General features: G+C 43.7%; 1 protein-coding gene across 27 annotated transcripts in view; it reads left to right on the forward strand.

Annotated features, from left to right (window-relative positions):
- Positions 1-245: 245 nt before the first annotated feature.
- xdh (xanthine dehydrogenase) overlaps positions 246-16,815 on the forward strand; it is a 37,668-nt gene continuing 21,098 nt past the window's right edge. For 23 of the 27 annotated variants that reach the window (XM_049463763.1, XM_049463762.1, XM_049463772.1 and 20 more), the window contains exons 1-10: positions 246-490; positions 1,831-1,888; positions 2,449-2,545; positions 2,865-2,973; positions 13,028-13,154; positions 13,452-13,513; positions 14,155-14,223; positions 14,768-14,863; positions 15,164-15,305; positions 15,990-16,082. In XM_049463763.1, the coding sequence (XP_049319720.1) occupies positions 431-490; positions 1,831-1,888; positions 2,449-2,545; positions 2,865-2,973; positions 13,028-13,154; positions 13,452-13,513; positions 14,155-14,223; positions 14,768-14,863; positions 15,164-15,305; positions 15,990-16,082 (913 nt within the window). In that variant the 5' untranslated portion in view covers positions 246-430. Of the gene's footprint in view, positions 491-1,830; positions 1,889-2,448; positions 2,546-2,864; positions 2,974-4,698; positions 4,808-6,532; positions 6,642-8,366; positions 8,476-10,200; positions 10,310-13,027; positions 13,155-13,451; positions 13,514-14,154; positions 14,224-14,767; positions 14,864-15,163; positions 15,306-15,989; positions 16,083-16,815 lie in introns of all 27 variants that reach the window. The other 4 variants (XM_049463767.1, XM_049463764.1, XM_049463765.1 and 1 more) reach the window with 4 other exon arrangements.

Genomic DNA, 16,815 nt, shown 5'->3' on the forward strand with positions numbered 1-16,815 from the left:
ATTAAAGAGTTATGTGTCCTGAATCAGAATATATTGATAAAGTCCCAGCGCAAAGCTGTATTACCCAGCAACACTAGTTTTAGTACAATTTCTTACTTTTTATTTTATTATCTACATTATTTAAACGTGTTTAGAAGTTTTGAAAATAGTGAAATTCCACTTGTTTTCTGTCTTACCTAACCTTCTTCTCGGTAAAATAACTTCAAAAACGATTTTTTACTTTTTAAATGTAATATTTTAGAGACGGACGGGAAAGTCACATGTCTTTCCAGCAACTGTTGCTCGTTTCACGGAGCTAGGATTCACACATCTGCCTATGAAACGCCCACCTGTGGAAACACCCACTTTAGGACACGCCCACCCCGCCGCTGTGCGGACAGCTGGAGCTGAACAGTACCGCTCAGACAGCTGAGGAGCGCACTGAGGAACCATGGAGGAACCCAACCAGAACCGCCACGACCAGCTGGTTCTGTTCATCAATGGCAGAAAGGTAAATTAAACAGCCCAATTACATCATGTTTATCTGCTTTAAATCAGGCTTTTTAAAATGAAACAATAAACAATAAAAAATTGTTCTGTCCACTTGTGCTACCTTGTCAAACCAAACTACCCAACATACAGGAAAAAAATAAAAAATCTATGTATTTTTATTATTAATTACAATTTACACCTCCATTTAACACTCAAGCAAATAAAAACAGAGACAGAAAAAAAACAGAATTGCCATTAAAACACAAAAAGAATAAAAAAATGGGTCAGTTTTACTTTTAATAATTCATGATAAAAAGTAAACACTAAATATAAGCCAATTTTTTGTTTATACATTACAGTTAAACTAACGTGGTTAAACTTCATCCTCAGTGAAACACTGCAGCTCTGAAGAGATATCGTTTCTACAAAAAAATGAATATTTCATTATATTTGTGGACTCATTAAAAAACACATAATGATGCCTGACATTAATGTACTTATTTAAATATTTCACAATTATTCATATAAAAAAACTATTACACACTCCGCACTCTTCTCACACTCTCCTCACACACGTCTCCTCACACACTCCTCACACTACTTACACAATCCTTACACACTCCTCACACAACCCTTACACAATCCGCACACACTGTGTGTTGTGTGTATGTATAATATTTGTGTGTTTTATGTCTGATGGACCCAGGGAAGAACAGCTGCTGTCATTACAGGAGATAATGGGGATCCAAATAAAATAAACAAATAAACTTTTTACACAATCTTCACACACCCCTTACACAATTCTCACACAATTTACACAATCCTCACACTCTCCTCATACTCTCCTCACATTACAAATACACTCCTTACGCAATCCTCACACCCTATTCACACACTACTCACACTACTCATACACTCCTCACACTACTCAAACACTCCTCACACTCCTTAGACTCTCCTCACACTACCCATACACTCCTTACACACTCCTCATACACTCCTTACAATACTCAAACACTCCTCACACACTCTTCACACTACTCATATGCTCCTCACACTCCTTAAACACTCTTAACCCACTTCTCATACTCCTTACACTACTCATACACTCTTTACACTACTCATACACTCCTCACACTGTATGATGCAGATCCTGAAACAATGCTGCTAAATTTTCATCCGAAGAAAATGTGTACTCCACACATCCTCACTCTCCTCACACTTCTCACACACTCTGCACATATATCTACAAACCCACACACACATAATATCTACACACACAAAAACAAAATAACAATTTGTATTGAGTTAATTAAGGTTATTGTGTTTTTAATCAGGATTTTTGTTTTCTGTGTGCAGGTCATTGAGAGAAATGCAGATCCTGAAACAATGCTGCTGACCTTCATCCGGAGAAAATGTATCCTTAAACACTCCTCACGTCTCACACACTCTGCACATTTCTTACGCACTCCTCACACTACTCACACACTCCTCATGCACACCTTACACACTCCTTACACTCCTCACACACTTCTCATACTCCTTACACACTACCCACCATCCTCACACACTCCTTACACTCTTCACTCACTCCTTACACACTTCTCACACACTCATCTCACCCCTCACACATTCCTCACACACTTCTTACACACTACACACACTTCTCACACTCTCCTCACACACCTCACGCAATCCTTAAACACTCACACATCCATCACATCACTCCTTGTATTACTCCCTCCTCACACTCCTTACTCAACCTCACACTCCGTACACACTCCTCACTCACTCGTTGCTCACTCCTTGCTCTCCCTTACACACTCCTCACAATCCTCACACACTCCTTACTTACCGTCACTCACTCCTTAGTATCCTCACACACTCCTCACACTCCTTATACTCCTCAAACACTCCTCCCATGCTCCTCAAATTCCATGTGTGAGACTTGTAGTTTTCTTTAGCTTTTGTCTGCAGTGGGTCTGACTGGGACGAAGCTGGGATGTTCTGAAGGTGGCTGTGGAGCCTGCACTGTGATGATGTCCAAGTTCGACCCGCATTCCAACCGGATCATGTATCTTTTTCATGAAGTTCACCAACAGCCCTACTGTGTCAATCAACTTTATTGATTATCAATAATGATAAGGGTTGGACAGTATTGACCTTTTTCATACTGACTGTAGTTTATACCAGAAACAACTGAACTTGGGGACAGCCAGACGGAAATGCTTATTTGATTTTTATTTAAATGTCTTATTTAAGTACTTGTAATTTTACAATGATTACAATAATATGACTATTATATTAGAACTCTAGAGCTGTTGCAGTTTCGTGCTTTATGTCTATCATACTTTTGGTCGTGTTGCTTAGAAGTCCTTGACAGCACACCTCAGTCACCAAGCTATTAATGCCTGTCTGGCCCCTCTGTGCTCTCTACATCACTGTGCCATCACCACGGTGGAGGGCATCGGATCTGTGGGCAGCAAACTCCATCCTGTGCAGGTACAAGAGAAAACATAGGATAGAGGGGTTGGGTGTGTTGATTCTTGTTGGGATAGAGGGGTAGGGTGCATTGGTTCTTGTTGGGATAGAGGGGTAGAGTGTGCTGATTCTTGTTGGGACAGAGGGGAAGAGTGTGCCGATTCTTGTTGGGATAGAGGGTAGGGTGTGTTGATTCTTGTTGGGACAGAGGGGAAGATTGTGCCTATTCTTGTTGGGATAGAGGGGTAGGGTGTGTTAATTCTTGTTGGGATAGAGGGGTTGGGTGTGTTAATTCTTGTTGGGATAGAGGGGTAGGGTGTGTTGATTCTTTTTGGGATAGGGGGGAGAGTGTGCCGATTCTTGTTGGGATAGAGGGGTTGGGTGTGTTAATTCTTGTTGGGATAGAGGGGTAGGGTGTGTTGATTCTTTTTGGGATAGAGGGGTAGAGTGTGCTGATTCTTGTTGGGATAGAGGGGTAGGGTGTGTTAATTCTTGTTGGGATAGAGGGGTTGGGTGTGTTAATTCTTGTTGGGATAGAGGGGTAGGGTGTGTTGATTCTTTTTGGGATAGAGGAGTAGAGTGTGCCAATTCTTGTTGGGATAGAGGGGTAGGGTGTGTTAATTCTTGTTGGGATAGAGGGGTTGGGTGTGTTAATTCTTGTTGGGATAGAGGGGTAGGGTGTGTTGATTCTTTTTGGGATAAAGGGGTAGAGTGTGCCGATTCTTGTTGGGATAGAGGGGTAGGGTGTGTTAATTCTTGTTGGGATAGAGGGGTTGGGTGTGTTAATTCTTGTTGGGTAGAGGGGTAGGGTGTGTTGATTCTTTTTGGGATAGAGGGGTAGAGTGTGCCGATTCTTGTTGGGATAGAGGGGTAGGGTGTGTTAATTCTTGTTGGGATAGAGGGGTAGGGTGTGTTGATTCTTGTTGGGACAGAGGGGTAGAGTGTGCCGATTCTTGTTGGGATAGAGGGGTAGGGTGTGTTAATTCTTGTTGGGATAGAGGGGTAGGGTGTGTTGATTCTTGTTGGGACAGAGGGGTAGAGTGTGCCGATTCTTGTTGGGATAGAGGGGTAGAGTGTGCCGATTCTTGTTGGGATAGAGGGGTAGGGTGTGTTAATTCTTGTTGGGATAGAGGGGTAGAGTGTGCCGATTCTTGTTGGGAATAGAGGGGTAGGATGTGTTGCTTCTTGTTGGGATAGAGGGGTAGGGTGTGTTGATTATTTTTGGGATAGAGGGGTAGAGTGTGCCGATTCTTGTTGGGATAGAGGGGTAGGGTGTGTTAATTCTTGTTGGGATAGAGGGCTAGGGTGTGCCAATTCTTATTGGGTAGAGGGGTAGAGTGTGCCGATTCTTGTTGGGATAGAGGATAGGGTGTGTTGATTCTTTTTGGGATAGAGGGGTAGAGTGTGCCGATTCTTGTTGGGATAGAGGGGTAGGGTGTGTTAATTCTTGTTGGGATAGAGGGGTTGGGTGTGTTGATTCTTGTTGGGATAGAGGGGTAGGGTGTGTTGATTCTTGTTGGGACAGAGGGGTAGAGTGTGCCGATTCTTGTTGGGATAGAGGGGTTGGGTGTGTTGATTCTTGTTGGGATAGAGGGGAAGGGTGTATTGATTCTTGTACTTGTAATTTTACAATGATTACAATAATATGACTATTATATTAGAACTCTAGAGCTGTTGCAGTTTCGTGCTTTATGTCTATCATACTTTTGGTCGTGTTGCTTAGAAGTCCTTGACAGCACACCTCAGTCACCAAGCTATTAATGCCTGTCTGGCCCCTCTGTGCTCTCTACATCACTGTGCCATCACCACGGTGGAGGGCATCGGATCTGTGGTCAGCAAACTCCATCCTGTGCAGGTACAAGAGAAAACATAGGATAGAGGGGTTGGGTGTGTTGATTCTTGTTGGGATAGAGGGGTAGGGTGCATTGGTTCTTGTTGGGATAGAGGGGTAGAGTGTGCTGATTCTTGTTGGGACAGAGGGGAAGAGTGTGCCGATTCTTGTTGGGATAGAGGGTAGGGTGTGTTGATTCTTGTTGGGACAGAGGGGAAGATTGTGCCTATTCTTGTTGGGATAGAGGGGTAGGGTGTGTTAATTCTTGTTGGGATAGAGGGGTTGGGTGTGTTAATTCTTGTTGGGATAGAGGGGTAGGGTGTGTTGATTCTTTTTGGGATAGGGGGGAGAGTGTGCCGATTCTTGTTGGGATAGAGGGGTTGGGTGTGTTAATTCTTGTTGGGATAGAGGGGTAGGGTGTGTTGATTCTTTTTGGGATAGAGGGGTAGAGTGTGCTGATTCTTGTTGGGATAGAGGGGTAGGGTGTGTTAATTCTTGTTGGGATAGAGGGGTTGGGTGTGTTAATTCTTGTTGGGATAGAGGGGTAGGGTGTGTTGATTCTTTTTGGGATAGAGGAGTAGAGTGTGCCAATTCTTGTTGGGATAGAGGGGTAGGGTGTGTTAATTCTTGTTGGGATAGAGGGGTTGGGTGTGTTAATTCTTGTTGGGATAGAGGGGTAGGGTGTGTTGATTCTTTTTGGGATAAAGGGGTAGAGTGTGCCGATTCTTGTTGGGATAGAGGGGTAGGGTGTGTTAATTCTTGTTGGGATAGAGGGGTTGGGTGTGTTAATTCTTGTTGGGTAGAGGGGTAGGGTGTGTTGATTCTTTTTGGGATAGAGGGGTAGAGTGTGCCGATTCTTGTTGGGATAGAGGGGTAGGGTGTGTTAATTCTTGTTGGGATAGAGGGGTAGGGTGTGTTGATTCTTGTTGGGACAGAGGGGTAGAGTGTGCCGATTCTTGTTGGGATAGAGGGGTAGGGTGTGTTAATTCTTGTTGGGATAGAGGGGTAGGGTGTGTTGATTCTTGTTGGGACAGAGGGGTAGAGTGTGCCGATTCTTGTTGGGATAGAGGGGTAGAGTGTGCCGATTCTTGTTGGGATAGAGGGGTAGGGTGTGTTAATTCTTGTTGGGATAGAGGGGTAGAGTGTGCCGATTCTTGTTGGGAATAGAGGGGTAGGATGTGTTGCTTCTTGTTGGGATAGAGGGGTAGGGTGTGTTGATTATTTTTGGGATAGAGGGGTAGAGTGTGCCGATTCTTGTTGGGATAGAGGGGTAGGGTGTGTTAATTCTTGTTGGGATAGAGGGCTAGGGTGTGCCAATTCTTATTGGGTAGAGGGGTAGAGTGTGCCGATTCTTGTTGGGATAGAGGATAGGGTGTGTTGATTCTTTTTGGGATAGAGGGGTAGAGTGTGCCGATTCTTGTTGGGATAGAGGGGTAGGGTGTGTTAATTCTTGTTGGGATAGAGGGGTTGGGTGTGTTGATTCTTGTTGGGATAGAGGGGTAGGGTGTGTTGATTCTTGTTGGGACAGAGGGGTAGAGTGTGCCGATTCTTGTTGGGATAGAGGGGTTGGGTGTGTTGATTCTTGTTGGGATAGAGGGGAAGGGTGTATTGATTCTTGTACTTGTAATTTTACAATGATTACAATAATATGACTATTATATTAGAACTCTAGAGCTGTTGCAGTTTCGTGCTTTATGTCTATCATACTTTTGGTCGTGTTGCTTAGAAGTCCTTGACAGCACACCTCAGTCACCAAGCTATTAATGCCTGTCTGGCCCCTCTGTGCTCTCTACATCACTGTGCCATCACCACGGTGGAGGGCATCGGATCTGTGGGCAGCAAACTCCATCCTGTGCAGGTACAAGAGAAAACATAGGATAGAGGGGTTGGGTGTGTTGATTCTTGTTGGGATAGAGGGGTAGGGTGCATTGGTTCTTGTTGGGATAGAGGGGTAGAGTGTGCTGATTCTTGTTGGGACAGAGGGGAAGAGTGTGCCGATTCTTGTTGGGATAGAGGGTAGGGTGTGTTGATTCTTGTTGGGACAGAGGGGAAGATTGTGCCTATTCTTGTTGGGATAGAGGGGTAGGGTGTGTTAATTCTTGTTGGGATAGAGGGGTTGGGTGTGTTAATTCTTGTTGGGATAGAGGGGTAGGGTGTGTTGATTCTTTTTGGGATAGGGGGGAGAGTGTGCCGATTCTTGTTGGGATAGAGGGGTTGGGTGTGTTAATTCTTGTTGGGATAGAGGGGTAGGGTGTGTTGATTCTTTTTGGGATAGAGGGGTAGAGTGTGCTGATTCTTGTTGGGATAGAGGGGTAGGGTGTGTTAATTCTTGTTGGGATAGAGGGGTTGGGTGTGTTAATTCTTGTTGGGATAGAGGGGTAGGGTGTGTTGATTCTTTTTGGGATAGAGGAGTAGAGTGTGCCAATTCTTGTTGGGATAGAGGGGTAGGGTGTGTTAATTCTTGTTGGGATAGAGGGGTTGGGTGTGTTAATTCTTGTTGGGATAGAGGGGTAGGGTGTGTTGATTCTTTTTGGGATAAAGGGGTAGAGTGTGCCGATTCTTGTTGGGATAGAGGGGTAGGGTGTGTTAATTCTTGTTGGGATAGAGGGGTTGGGTGTGTTAATTCTTGTTGGGTAGAGGGGTAGGGTGTGTTGATTCTTTTTGGGATAGAGGGGTAGAGTGTGCCGATTCTTGTTGGGATAGAGGGGTAGGGTGTGTTAATTCTTGTTGGGATAGAGGGGTAGGGTGTGTTGATTCTTGTTGGGACAGAGGGGTAGAGTGTGCCGATTCTTGTTGGGATAGAGGGGTAGGGTGTGTTAATTCTTGTTGGGATAGAGGGGTAGGGTGTGTTGATTCTTGTTGGGACAGAGGGGTAGAGTGTGCCGATTCTTGTTGGGATAGAGGGGTAGAGTGTGCCGATTCTTGTTGGGATAGAGGGGTAGGGTGTGTTAATTCTTGTTGGGATAGAGGGGTAGAGTGTGCCGATTCTTGTTGGGAATAGAGGGGTAGGATGTGTTGCTTCTTGTTGGGATAGAGGGGTAGGGTGTGTTGATTATTTTTGGGATAGAGGGGTAGAGTGTGCCGATTCTTGTTGGGATAGAGGGGTAGGGTGTGTTAATTCTTGTTGGGATAGAGGGCTAGGGTGTGCCAATTCTTATTGGGTAGAGGGGTAGAGTGTGCCGATTCTTGTTGGGATAGAGGATAGGGTGTGTTGATTCTTTTTGGGATAGAGGGGTAGAGTGTGCCGATTCTTGTTGGGATAGAGGGGTAGGGTGTGTTAATTCTTGTTGGGATAGAGGGGTTGGGTGTGTTGATTCTTGTTGGGATAGAGGGGTAGGGTGTGTTGATTCTTGTTGGGACAGAGGGGTAGAGTGTGCCGATTCTTGTTGGGATAGAGGGGTTGGGTGTGTTGATTCTTGTTGGGATAGAGGGGAAGGGTGTATTGATTCTTGTACTTGTAATTTTACAATGATTACAATAATATGACTATTATATTAGAACTCTAGAGCTGTTGCAGTTTCGTGCTTTATGTCTATCATACTTTTGGTCGTGTTGCTTAGAAGTCCTTGACAGCACACCTCAGTCACCAAGCTATTAATGCCTGTCTGGCCCCTCTGTGCTCTCTACATCACTGTGCCATCACCACGGTGGAGGGCATCGGATCTGTGGGCAGCAAACTCCATCCTGTGCAGGTACAAGAGAAAACATAGGATAGAGGGGTTGGGTGTGTTGATTCTTGTTGGGATAGAGGGGTAGGGTGCATTGGTTCTTGTTGGGATAGAGGGGTAGAGTGTGCTGATTCTTGTTGGGACAGAGGGGAAGAGTGTGCCGATTCTTGTTGGGATAGAGGGTAGGGTGTGTTGATTCTTGTTGGGACAGAGGGGAAGATTGTGCCTATTCTTGTTGGGATAGAGGGGTAGGGTGTGTTAATTCTTGTTGGGATAGAGGGGTTGGGTGTGTTAATTCTTGTTGGGATAGAGGGGTAGGGTGTGTTGATTCTTTTTGGGATAGGGGGGAGAGTGTGCCGATTCTTGTTGGGATAGAGGGGTTGGGTGTGTTAATTCTTGTTGGGATAGAGGGGTAGGGTGTGTTGATTCTTTTTGGGATAGAGGGGTAGAGTGTGCTGATTCTTGTTGGGATAGAGGGGTAGGGTGTGTTAATTCTTGTTGGGATAGAGGGGTTGGGTGTGTTAATTCTTGTTGGGATAGAGGGGTAGGGTGTGTTGATTCTTTTTGGGATAGAGGAGTAGAGTGTGCCAATTCTTGTTGGGATAGAGGGGTAGGGTGTGTTAATTCTTGTTGGGATAGAGGGGTTGGGTGTGTTAATTCTTGTTGGGATAGAGGGGTAGGGTGTGTTGATTCTTTTTGGGATAAAGGGGTAGAGTGTGCCGATTCTTGTTGGGATAGAGGGGTAGGGTGTGTTAATTCTTGTTGGGATAGAGGGGTTGGGTGTGTTAATTCTTGTTGGGTAGAGGGGTAGGGTGTGTTGATTCTTTTTGGGATAGAGGGGTAGAGTGTGCCGATTCTTGTTGGGATAGAGGGGTAGGGTGTGTTAATTCTTGTTGGGATAGAGGGGTAGGGTGTGTTGATTCTTGTTGGGACAGAGGGGTAGAGTGTGCCGATTCTTGTTGGGATAGAGGGGTAGGGTGTGTTAATTCTTGTTGGGATAGAGGGGTAGGGTGTGTTGATTCTTGTTGGGACAGAGGGGTAGAGTGTGCCGATTCTTGTTGGGATAGAGGGGTAGAGTGTGCCGATTCTTGTTGGGATAGAGGGGTAGGGTGTGTTAATTCTTGTTGGGATAGAGGGGTAGAGTGTGCCGATTCTTGTTGGGAATAGAGGGGTAGGATGTGTTGCTTCTTGTTGGGATAGAGGGGTAGGGTGTGTTGATTATTTTTGGGATAGAGGGGTAGAGTGTGCCGATTCTTGTTGGGATAGAGGGGTAGGGTGTGTTAATTCTTGTTGGGATAGAGGGCTAGGGTGTGCCAATTCTTATTGGGTAGAGGGGTAGAGTGTGCCGATTCTTGTTGGGATAGAGGATAGGGTGTGTTGATTCTTTTTGGGATAGAGGGGTAGAGTGTGCCGATTCTTGTTGGGATAGAGGGGTAGGGTGTGTTAATTCTTGTTGGGATAGAGGGGTTGGGTGTGTTGATTCTTGTTGGGATAGAGGGGTAGGGTGTGTTGATTCTTGTTGGGACAGAGGGGTAGAGTGTGCCGATTCTTGTTGGGATAGAGGGGTTGGGTGTGTTGATTCTTGTTGGGATAGAGGGGAAGGGTGTATTGATTCTTGTACTTGTAATTTTACAATGATTACAATAATATGACTATTATATTAGAACTCTAGAGCTGTTGCAGTTTCGTGCTTTATGTCTATCATACTTTTGGTCGTGTTGCTTAGAAGTCCTTGACAGCACACCTCAGTCACCAAGCTATTAATGCCTGTCTGGCCCCTCTGTGCTCTCTACATCACTGTGCCATCACCACGGTGGAGGGCATCGGATCTGTGGGCAGCAAACTCCATCCTGTGCAGGTACAAGAGAAAACATAGGATAGAGGGGTTGGGTGTGTTGATTCTTGTTGGGATAGAGGGGTAGGGTGCATTGGTTCTTGTTGGGATAGAGGGGTAGAGTGTGCTGATTCTTGTTGGGACAGAGGGGAAGAGTGTGCCGATTCTTGTTGGGATAGAGGGTAGGGTGTGTTGATTCTTGTTGGGACAGAGGGGAAGATTGTGCCTATTCTTGTTGGGATAGAGGGGTAGGGTGTGTTAATTCTTGTTGGGATAGAGGGGTTGGGTGTGTTAATTCTTGTTGGGATAGAGGGGTAGGGTGTGTTGATTCTTTTTGGGATAGGGGGGAGAGTGTGCCGATTCTTGTTGGGATAGAGGGGTTGGGTGTGTTAATTCTTGTTGGGATAGAGGGGTAGGGTGTGTTGATTCTTTTTGGGATAGAGGGGTAGAGTGTGCTGATTCTTGTTGGGATAGAGGGGTAGGGTGTGTTAATTCTTGTTGGGATAGAGGGGTTGGGTGTGTTAATTCTTGTTGGGATAGAGGGGTAGGGTGTGTTGATTCTTTTTGGGATAGAGGAGTAGAGTGTGCCAATTCTTGTTGGGATAGAGGGGTAGGGTGTGTTAATTCTTGTTGGGATAGAGGGGTTGGGTGTGTTAATTCTTGTTGGGATAGAGGGGTAGGGTGTGTTGATTCTTTTTGGGATAAAGGGGTAGAGTGTGCCGATTCTTGTTGGGATAGAGGGGTAGGGTGTGTTAATTCTTGTTGGGATAGAGGGGTTGGGTGTGTTAATTCTTGTTGGGTAGAGGGGTAGGGTGTGTTGATTCTTTTTGGGATAGAGGGGTAGAGTGTGCCGATTCTTGTTGGGATAGAGGGGTAGGGTGTGTTAATTCTTGTTGGGATAGAGGGGTAGGGTGTGTTGATTCTTGTTGGGACAGAGGGGTAGAGTGTGCCGATTCTTGTTGGGATAGAGGGGTAGGGTGTGTTAATTCTTGTTGGGATAGAGGGGTAGGGTGTGTTGATTCTTGTTGGGACAGAGGGGTAGAGTGTGCCGATTCTTGTTGGGATAGAGGGGTAGAGTGTGCCGATTCTTGTTGGGATAGAGGGGTAGGGTGTGTTAATTCTTGTTGGGATAGAGGGGTAGAGTGTGCCGATTCTTGTTGGGAATAGAGGGGTAGGATGTGTTGCTTCTTGTTGGGATAGAGGGGTAGGGTGTGTTGATTATTTTTGGGATGGAGGGGTAGAGTGTGCCGATTCTTGTTGGGATAGAGGGGTAGGGTGTGTTAATTCTTGTTGGGATAGAGGGCTAGGGTGTGCCAATTCTTATTGGGTAGAGGGGTAGAGTGTGCCGATTCTTGTTGGGATAGAGGATAGGGTGTGTTGATTCTTTTTGGGATAGAGGGGTAGAGTGTGCCGATTCTTGTTGGGATAGAGGGGTAGGGTGTGTTAATTCTTGTTGGGATAGAGGGGTTGGGTGTGTTGATTCTTGTTGGGATAGAGGGGTAGGGTGTGTTGATTCTTGTTGGGACAGAGGGGTAGAGTGTGCCGATTCTTGTTGGGATAGAGGGGTTGGGTGTGTTGATTCTTGTTGGGATAGAGGGGAAGGGTGTATTGATTCTTGTTGGGACAGAGGGGTAGAGTGTGCCGATTCTTGTTGGGATAGAGGGGTAGGATGTGTTACTTCTTGTTGGGATAGAGGGGTTGGGTGTGTTGATTCTTGTTGGGATAGAGGGGTAGAGTGTGCCGATTCTTGTTGGGACAGAGGGGTAGGGTGTGTTACTTTTTGTTGGGATAGAGGGGTTGGGTGTGTTGATTCTTGTTGGGACAGAGGGGTAGAGTGTGCCGATTCTTGTTGGGACAGAGGGGTAGAGTGTGCCGATTCTTGTTGGGATAGAGGGGTTGGGTGTGTTGATTCTTGTTGGGACAGAGGGGTAGAGTGTGCCGATTCTTGTTGGGATAGAGGGGTTGGGTGTGTTGATTCTTGTTGGGATAGAGGGGTAGAGTGTGTTGATTCTTGTTGGGATAGAGGGGTAGGGTGTGTTAATTCTTGTTGGGATAGAGGGGTTGGGTGTGTTGATTCTTGTTGGGATAGAGAGGTAGGGTGTGTTAATTCTTGTTGGGATAGAGGGGTAGGGTGCATTGATTCTTGTTGGGACAGAGGGGTAGAGTGTGCCGATTCTTGTTGGGTAGAGGGGTTGGGTGCATTGATTCTTGTTAGGACAGAGGGCTAGAGTGTGCCGATTCTTGTTGGGTAGAGGGGTTGGGTGTATTGATACTTGTTGGGACAGAGGGGTAGAGTGTGCCGATTCTTGTTGGGATAGAGGGGTTGGGTGTATTAATTCTTGTTGGGACAGAGGGGTTGGGTGTGTTAATTCTTGTTGGGATAGAGAGGTAGGGTGTGCCGATTCTTATTGGGCAGAGGGGTAGAGTGTTGTGATTCTTGACGGGATAGAGGGGTTGGGTGTGTTGATTATTGTTGGGATAGAGGGGTTGGGTGTGTTGATTCTTGTTGGGATTGAGAGGTAGGGTCTGTTAATTCTTGTTGGGATAGAGGGGTAGGGTGCATTGATTCTTGTTGGGACAGAGGGGTAGAGTGTGCCGATTCTTGTCAGGATAGAGGGGTAGTGTGTGGAAATTCTTGTTAGGACAGAGGAGTAGAGTGTTTTGATTCTGTATTACAATAATTTGACATTTCTTCTCAATACCTCTGTTTTTATAGTGTATGATGATGTTTTGTTTGTGCAGGAACGGATCGCTAAGGCTCACGGGTCTCAGTGTGGATTCTGCACTCCAGGACTCGTCATGTCGATGTATACACTCCTGAGGAAACGCCCACAGCCAAGCATGCAGGACATCGAGGACGCTTTCCAAGGTATAGCGAAGGCCAGGATTATTTATTATATTATTTATTCATATATTAAATATAATAGCCAAAATGTATATTGTTGTCTTTACTTTTCAAGGTAAAGTGATTACAGAACTACTAGCCTTGTAAAAAAAAATCATTACAGTAGAATCATTGGTAACATTAGAGATATTCGATGTGTCATTAATAGAAATATAAGTATATTTAAATATAACATGTATATAAGATGTTTAATGGGTTTGTTTATCTTAAGATGATACATAGGGTTTTTTCACTCCACTACTGATGAGGTTCTGATCATAGGTAATCTGTGTCGCTGCACTGGCTATAGACCCATTATGGAGGGCTTCAGGACTTTCACAAAGGTAAATTAGTATAAAAACACTGTGTGCACTGCTGGTACTGCTGACCACAGGCAGTGTTTCCTGTTATGCCACAATCAGCTGCTGACCACATTTTCTGTTCTGTTTTTTTATTTATATTTTGTAACTGCAATCGTAATAACGAACGTCTGTTATTACATAATTGATGTCTTTAATATAATTTGTTCCTCTTTTATGGAAAAAGTTTTTTTTTTTTCGGTTTCTTTGACGTAGTCATTACATCTATATTTATTCTCTAGGGTTTCAGTCACATGATAGCTTTTTTTCTGGTGGCATCATATTTGGGGAACTAATTTCATTACTGGCCATTACTGTTTATCAGATTTATTAATCAGATTTATACACCTTCCTCAGATATAACAATTTTTTTAGTAAATACGAACACACTCAGTTTAAAGGGGTGAATATATATATAATATTTTGCAATCACTTATTTTATATTTTAAATAAAAATACCAGAGACATTGTTATAGCTACAGTAATTAAAAAGAATCAGCCAGTATTCTCTGCTGTTGATCATTATCTATCATCTTAATTCCTGTGAATCTGTGTTGATGATTTAATAAATTATTATATATAGATTTTTTTTTCTATAACTGATCGTTTTTGTTTACTCCGGGCAGGAGGGAGGGTGCTGTCAGGGCCGAGGCCAATCAAATGGCTGCTGTATGAACAACGGAGTGGCGGCACAGGTCAGTAAGAAATCACGCAGTATCACATCTGATAAACCTACTGCAGGATTCCCAGCTTCAAAACACTGCTGGGTTCAAAGGTCAAAGTGTCTTCATTCCAGACACAATATACAAGACTCAACACACAACACACAATATACAATACACAATACACAATACTTAATTAACAATACTCAATTAACAATACACAATGCTCCATTAACAATGCACAATACGCAATAAGCAATACTCAATTCTAAATACACAATACTAAATACATAATACACAATTATTAAATATAATTTGCAAAACGTACTAAATGTCAATTTACAACATAATTCTGTTTAACTGAGGTGAGTATAATAATGAACAGTATAATAAATAAGAGAGTCACATGCTATAAGAGGGAACATGCTGCAAAAGACTATAAGAGGGAATCTGCTGCTTATTTCACAAAATTAACATAAATCTTATCTATAGATCAGCTTATAACAAACCTCTTATCTCAGCTCTTCTCCTTTGTGAATGTCCTTTGCTCTTTACTTGACCTAGTTTTGTTTTTTAGGAAGATTCAGCTGATTCAGTTCAGCCGCTGTTCGACCCAGAAGAATTTCTGCCTCTGGACCCGACCCAGGACATTATATTCCCTCCAGAACTGATGGTACATTAACATCATGATCCATACCCTACAGGGTTCCACTGTACTACACTGTAAACATACATGAGAGTTGAATCAATTTATAATTATTGAGTTTAGTTCTTTGCCATTTGTTTCTGGCACCATTTATTTGCAGTTTCTGGCACCCATCATCAGTGTGTAGTCATTCCCCTAAAGCTATCTTATTTAAACTTAATTTAAGCATTCCAGTGTGAAGTGAATAATTCTGTACTGGTTCTGAACTGGTTCTATAAAGGTTCTGTACCAGTTCTGAGCTGGTTCTGTACTGGTTCTGATCTGCAGACTCTGAGTAAGGAGCCGGTGGTCTCGCTGAGGTTCAGAGGGGAGCGAGTTCTATGGGTTCAGCCCAGTTCTCTGACTGAGCTGTTGGAGCTGAAGGCGGCGTATCCGGAAGCTCGACTGGTTGTCGGGAACACCGAAGTAGGTAAAGAAAAAAATCACTTTTAACCCTTTCAGACCCGCACAGAGCATTTCTCCCCAAACATCAGGTTCACAGCAACAAATTACTGAACCATCAACTCTATAATTCAGTACCAATATTTATAACAAAAAAATGTAATGACGGTGACATAATTTTTAGCATTTTTACTTTTTACATTTTTTATTTTTCAGTATTACTCAGAACTAGAGATGGACCAATTCGTGTTTTTGAGGCTGATATCGATCGGCTGAACATTGATACTGATCTTGGGTGGAGCCGAATGCCACATTAGTACCACATAGATACCAGGCAAAACTAGTTCAGATTTGCCTAATTACGACCAAAATAAACGTTTAGAAGAGATATATGTTTAAATAGTTTTATTTTTATAATTATGATTTTTTTTATTAAGGCGCCAATACAGAGAAAACAGGTATCCAAACATTTACTGACTAATTCCTGAATCATGGCAATAACAGCTGTTAACTGAAAGCTATGGTGACTTTACCCAATAAAGTGGCTGACATCTAAGAAAGAGGGGCTACTTTGAAGAATGTAAAATATAAAACATATTCTTATTTGTTTAAAAAAAAAATGTATACTAAATCATTCCATATGTTTTCTTCATAGTTTGGATAATGTATATTTTATAGTTTTGTAATGGTGTTATCTTTGCTTTTTTTATAGGAATAGAGATGAAATTTAAGAATCAGCTGTACCCTGTGATCCTATCACCAACCAATGTCCAGGAACTCCGCAATATCCAGTTCACTGAAAACGGTCAGTACACTATTACAGTACACTATTATTCCTTTCACTTTCACACCCAGTCCATAGCAACCCCTTAGCACCCATTTCTCGACACCTTAGCAACCAACACCAATTCCATAGCAACACCTTAGCAACCACTTTGCAACATGTTAGCAAATACCTTGCATCACCTTAGTAACCAACACCCATGCCATTGCATCACCATAGCAGCCAACTAGCACCACATTTACAACCAACACACTTACCACTGCAAATACTGCTGAGTAGCAATCACATTCACAGTTTTTGCAGGAAATGTTTAATAGTGAAGGTAAGAGCTTTCCCACACACACAATGCAGTGCAGGTAACTGATGGGACTAAACAGCTGTGTAGCTTTAAGAAAAGCACTTATCAGTGAGTCTAACTGGCTAAAACAGCTTTAGTTTACTAGAGAGCATAAAGATTGGACTCTGGAGCAATAGAAGAAGGGCATGTGAAGATCTGAGTGCAGATTTACCCTGTTCCAGAGTGATGGAGCATCAGGGTAGGAAGAGGGGCGGCTAAAGGGATTACCCACAATGCCTAGTGCGAACAAATAAGCCTGTGGGGGCGGGGCTATGATCTTGGGTTGCTGCAGTTGGTCAGGTCTAGATTCAGCAACAGTATGTGCTCAAAGACTGAAGTCAGCTGACTACCTGAATATACTGAACCTCCAGGTTTCTCCATCAGTGGATACATTCTTCACTGATGGAACGGGAATAT

This window comes from Astyanax mexicanus, chromosome 14, assembly GCF_023375975.1.
Source record: "Astyanax mexicanus isolate ESR-SI-001 chromosome 14, AstMex3_surface, whole genome shotgun sequence".
Taxonomy (NCBI): Eukaryota; Metazoa; Chordata; class Actinopteri; order Characiformes; family Acestrorhamphidae; genus Astyanax; species Astyanax mexicanus.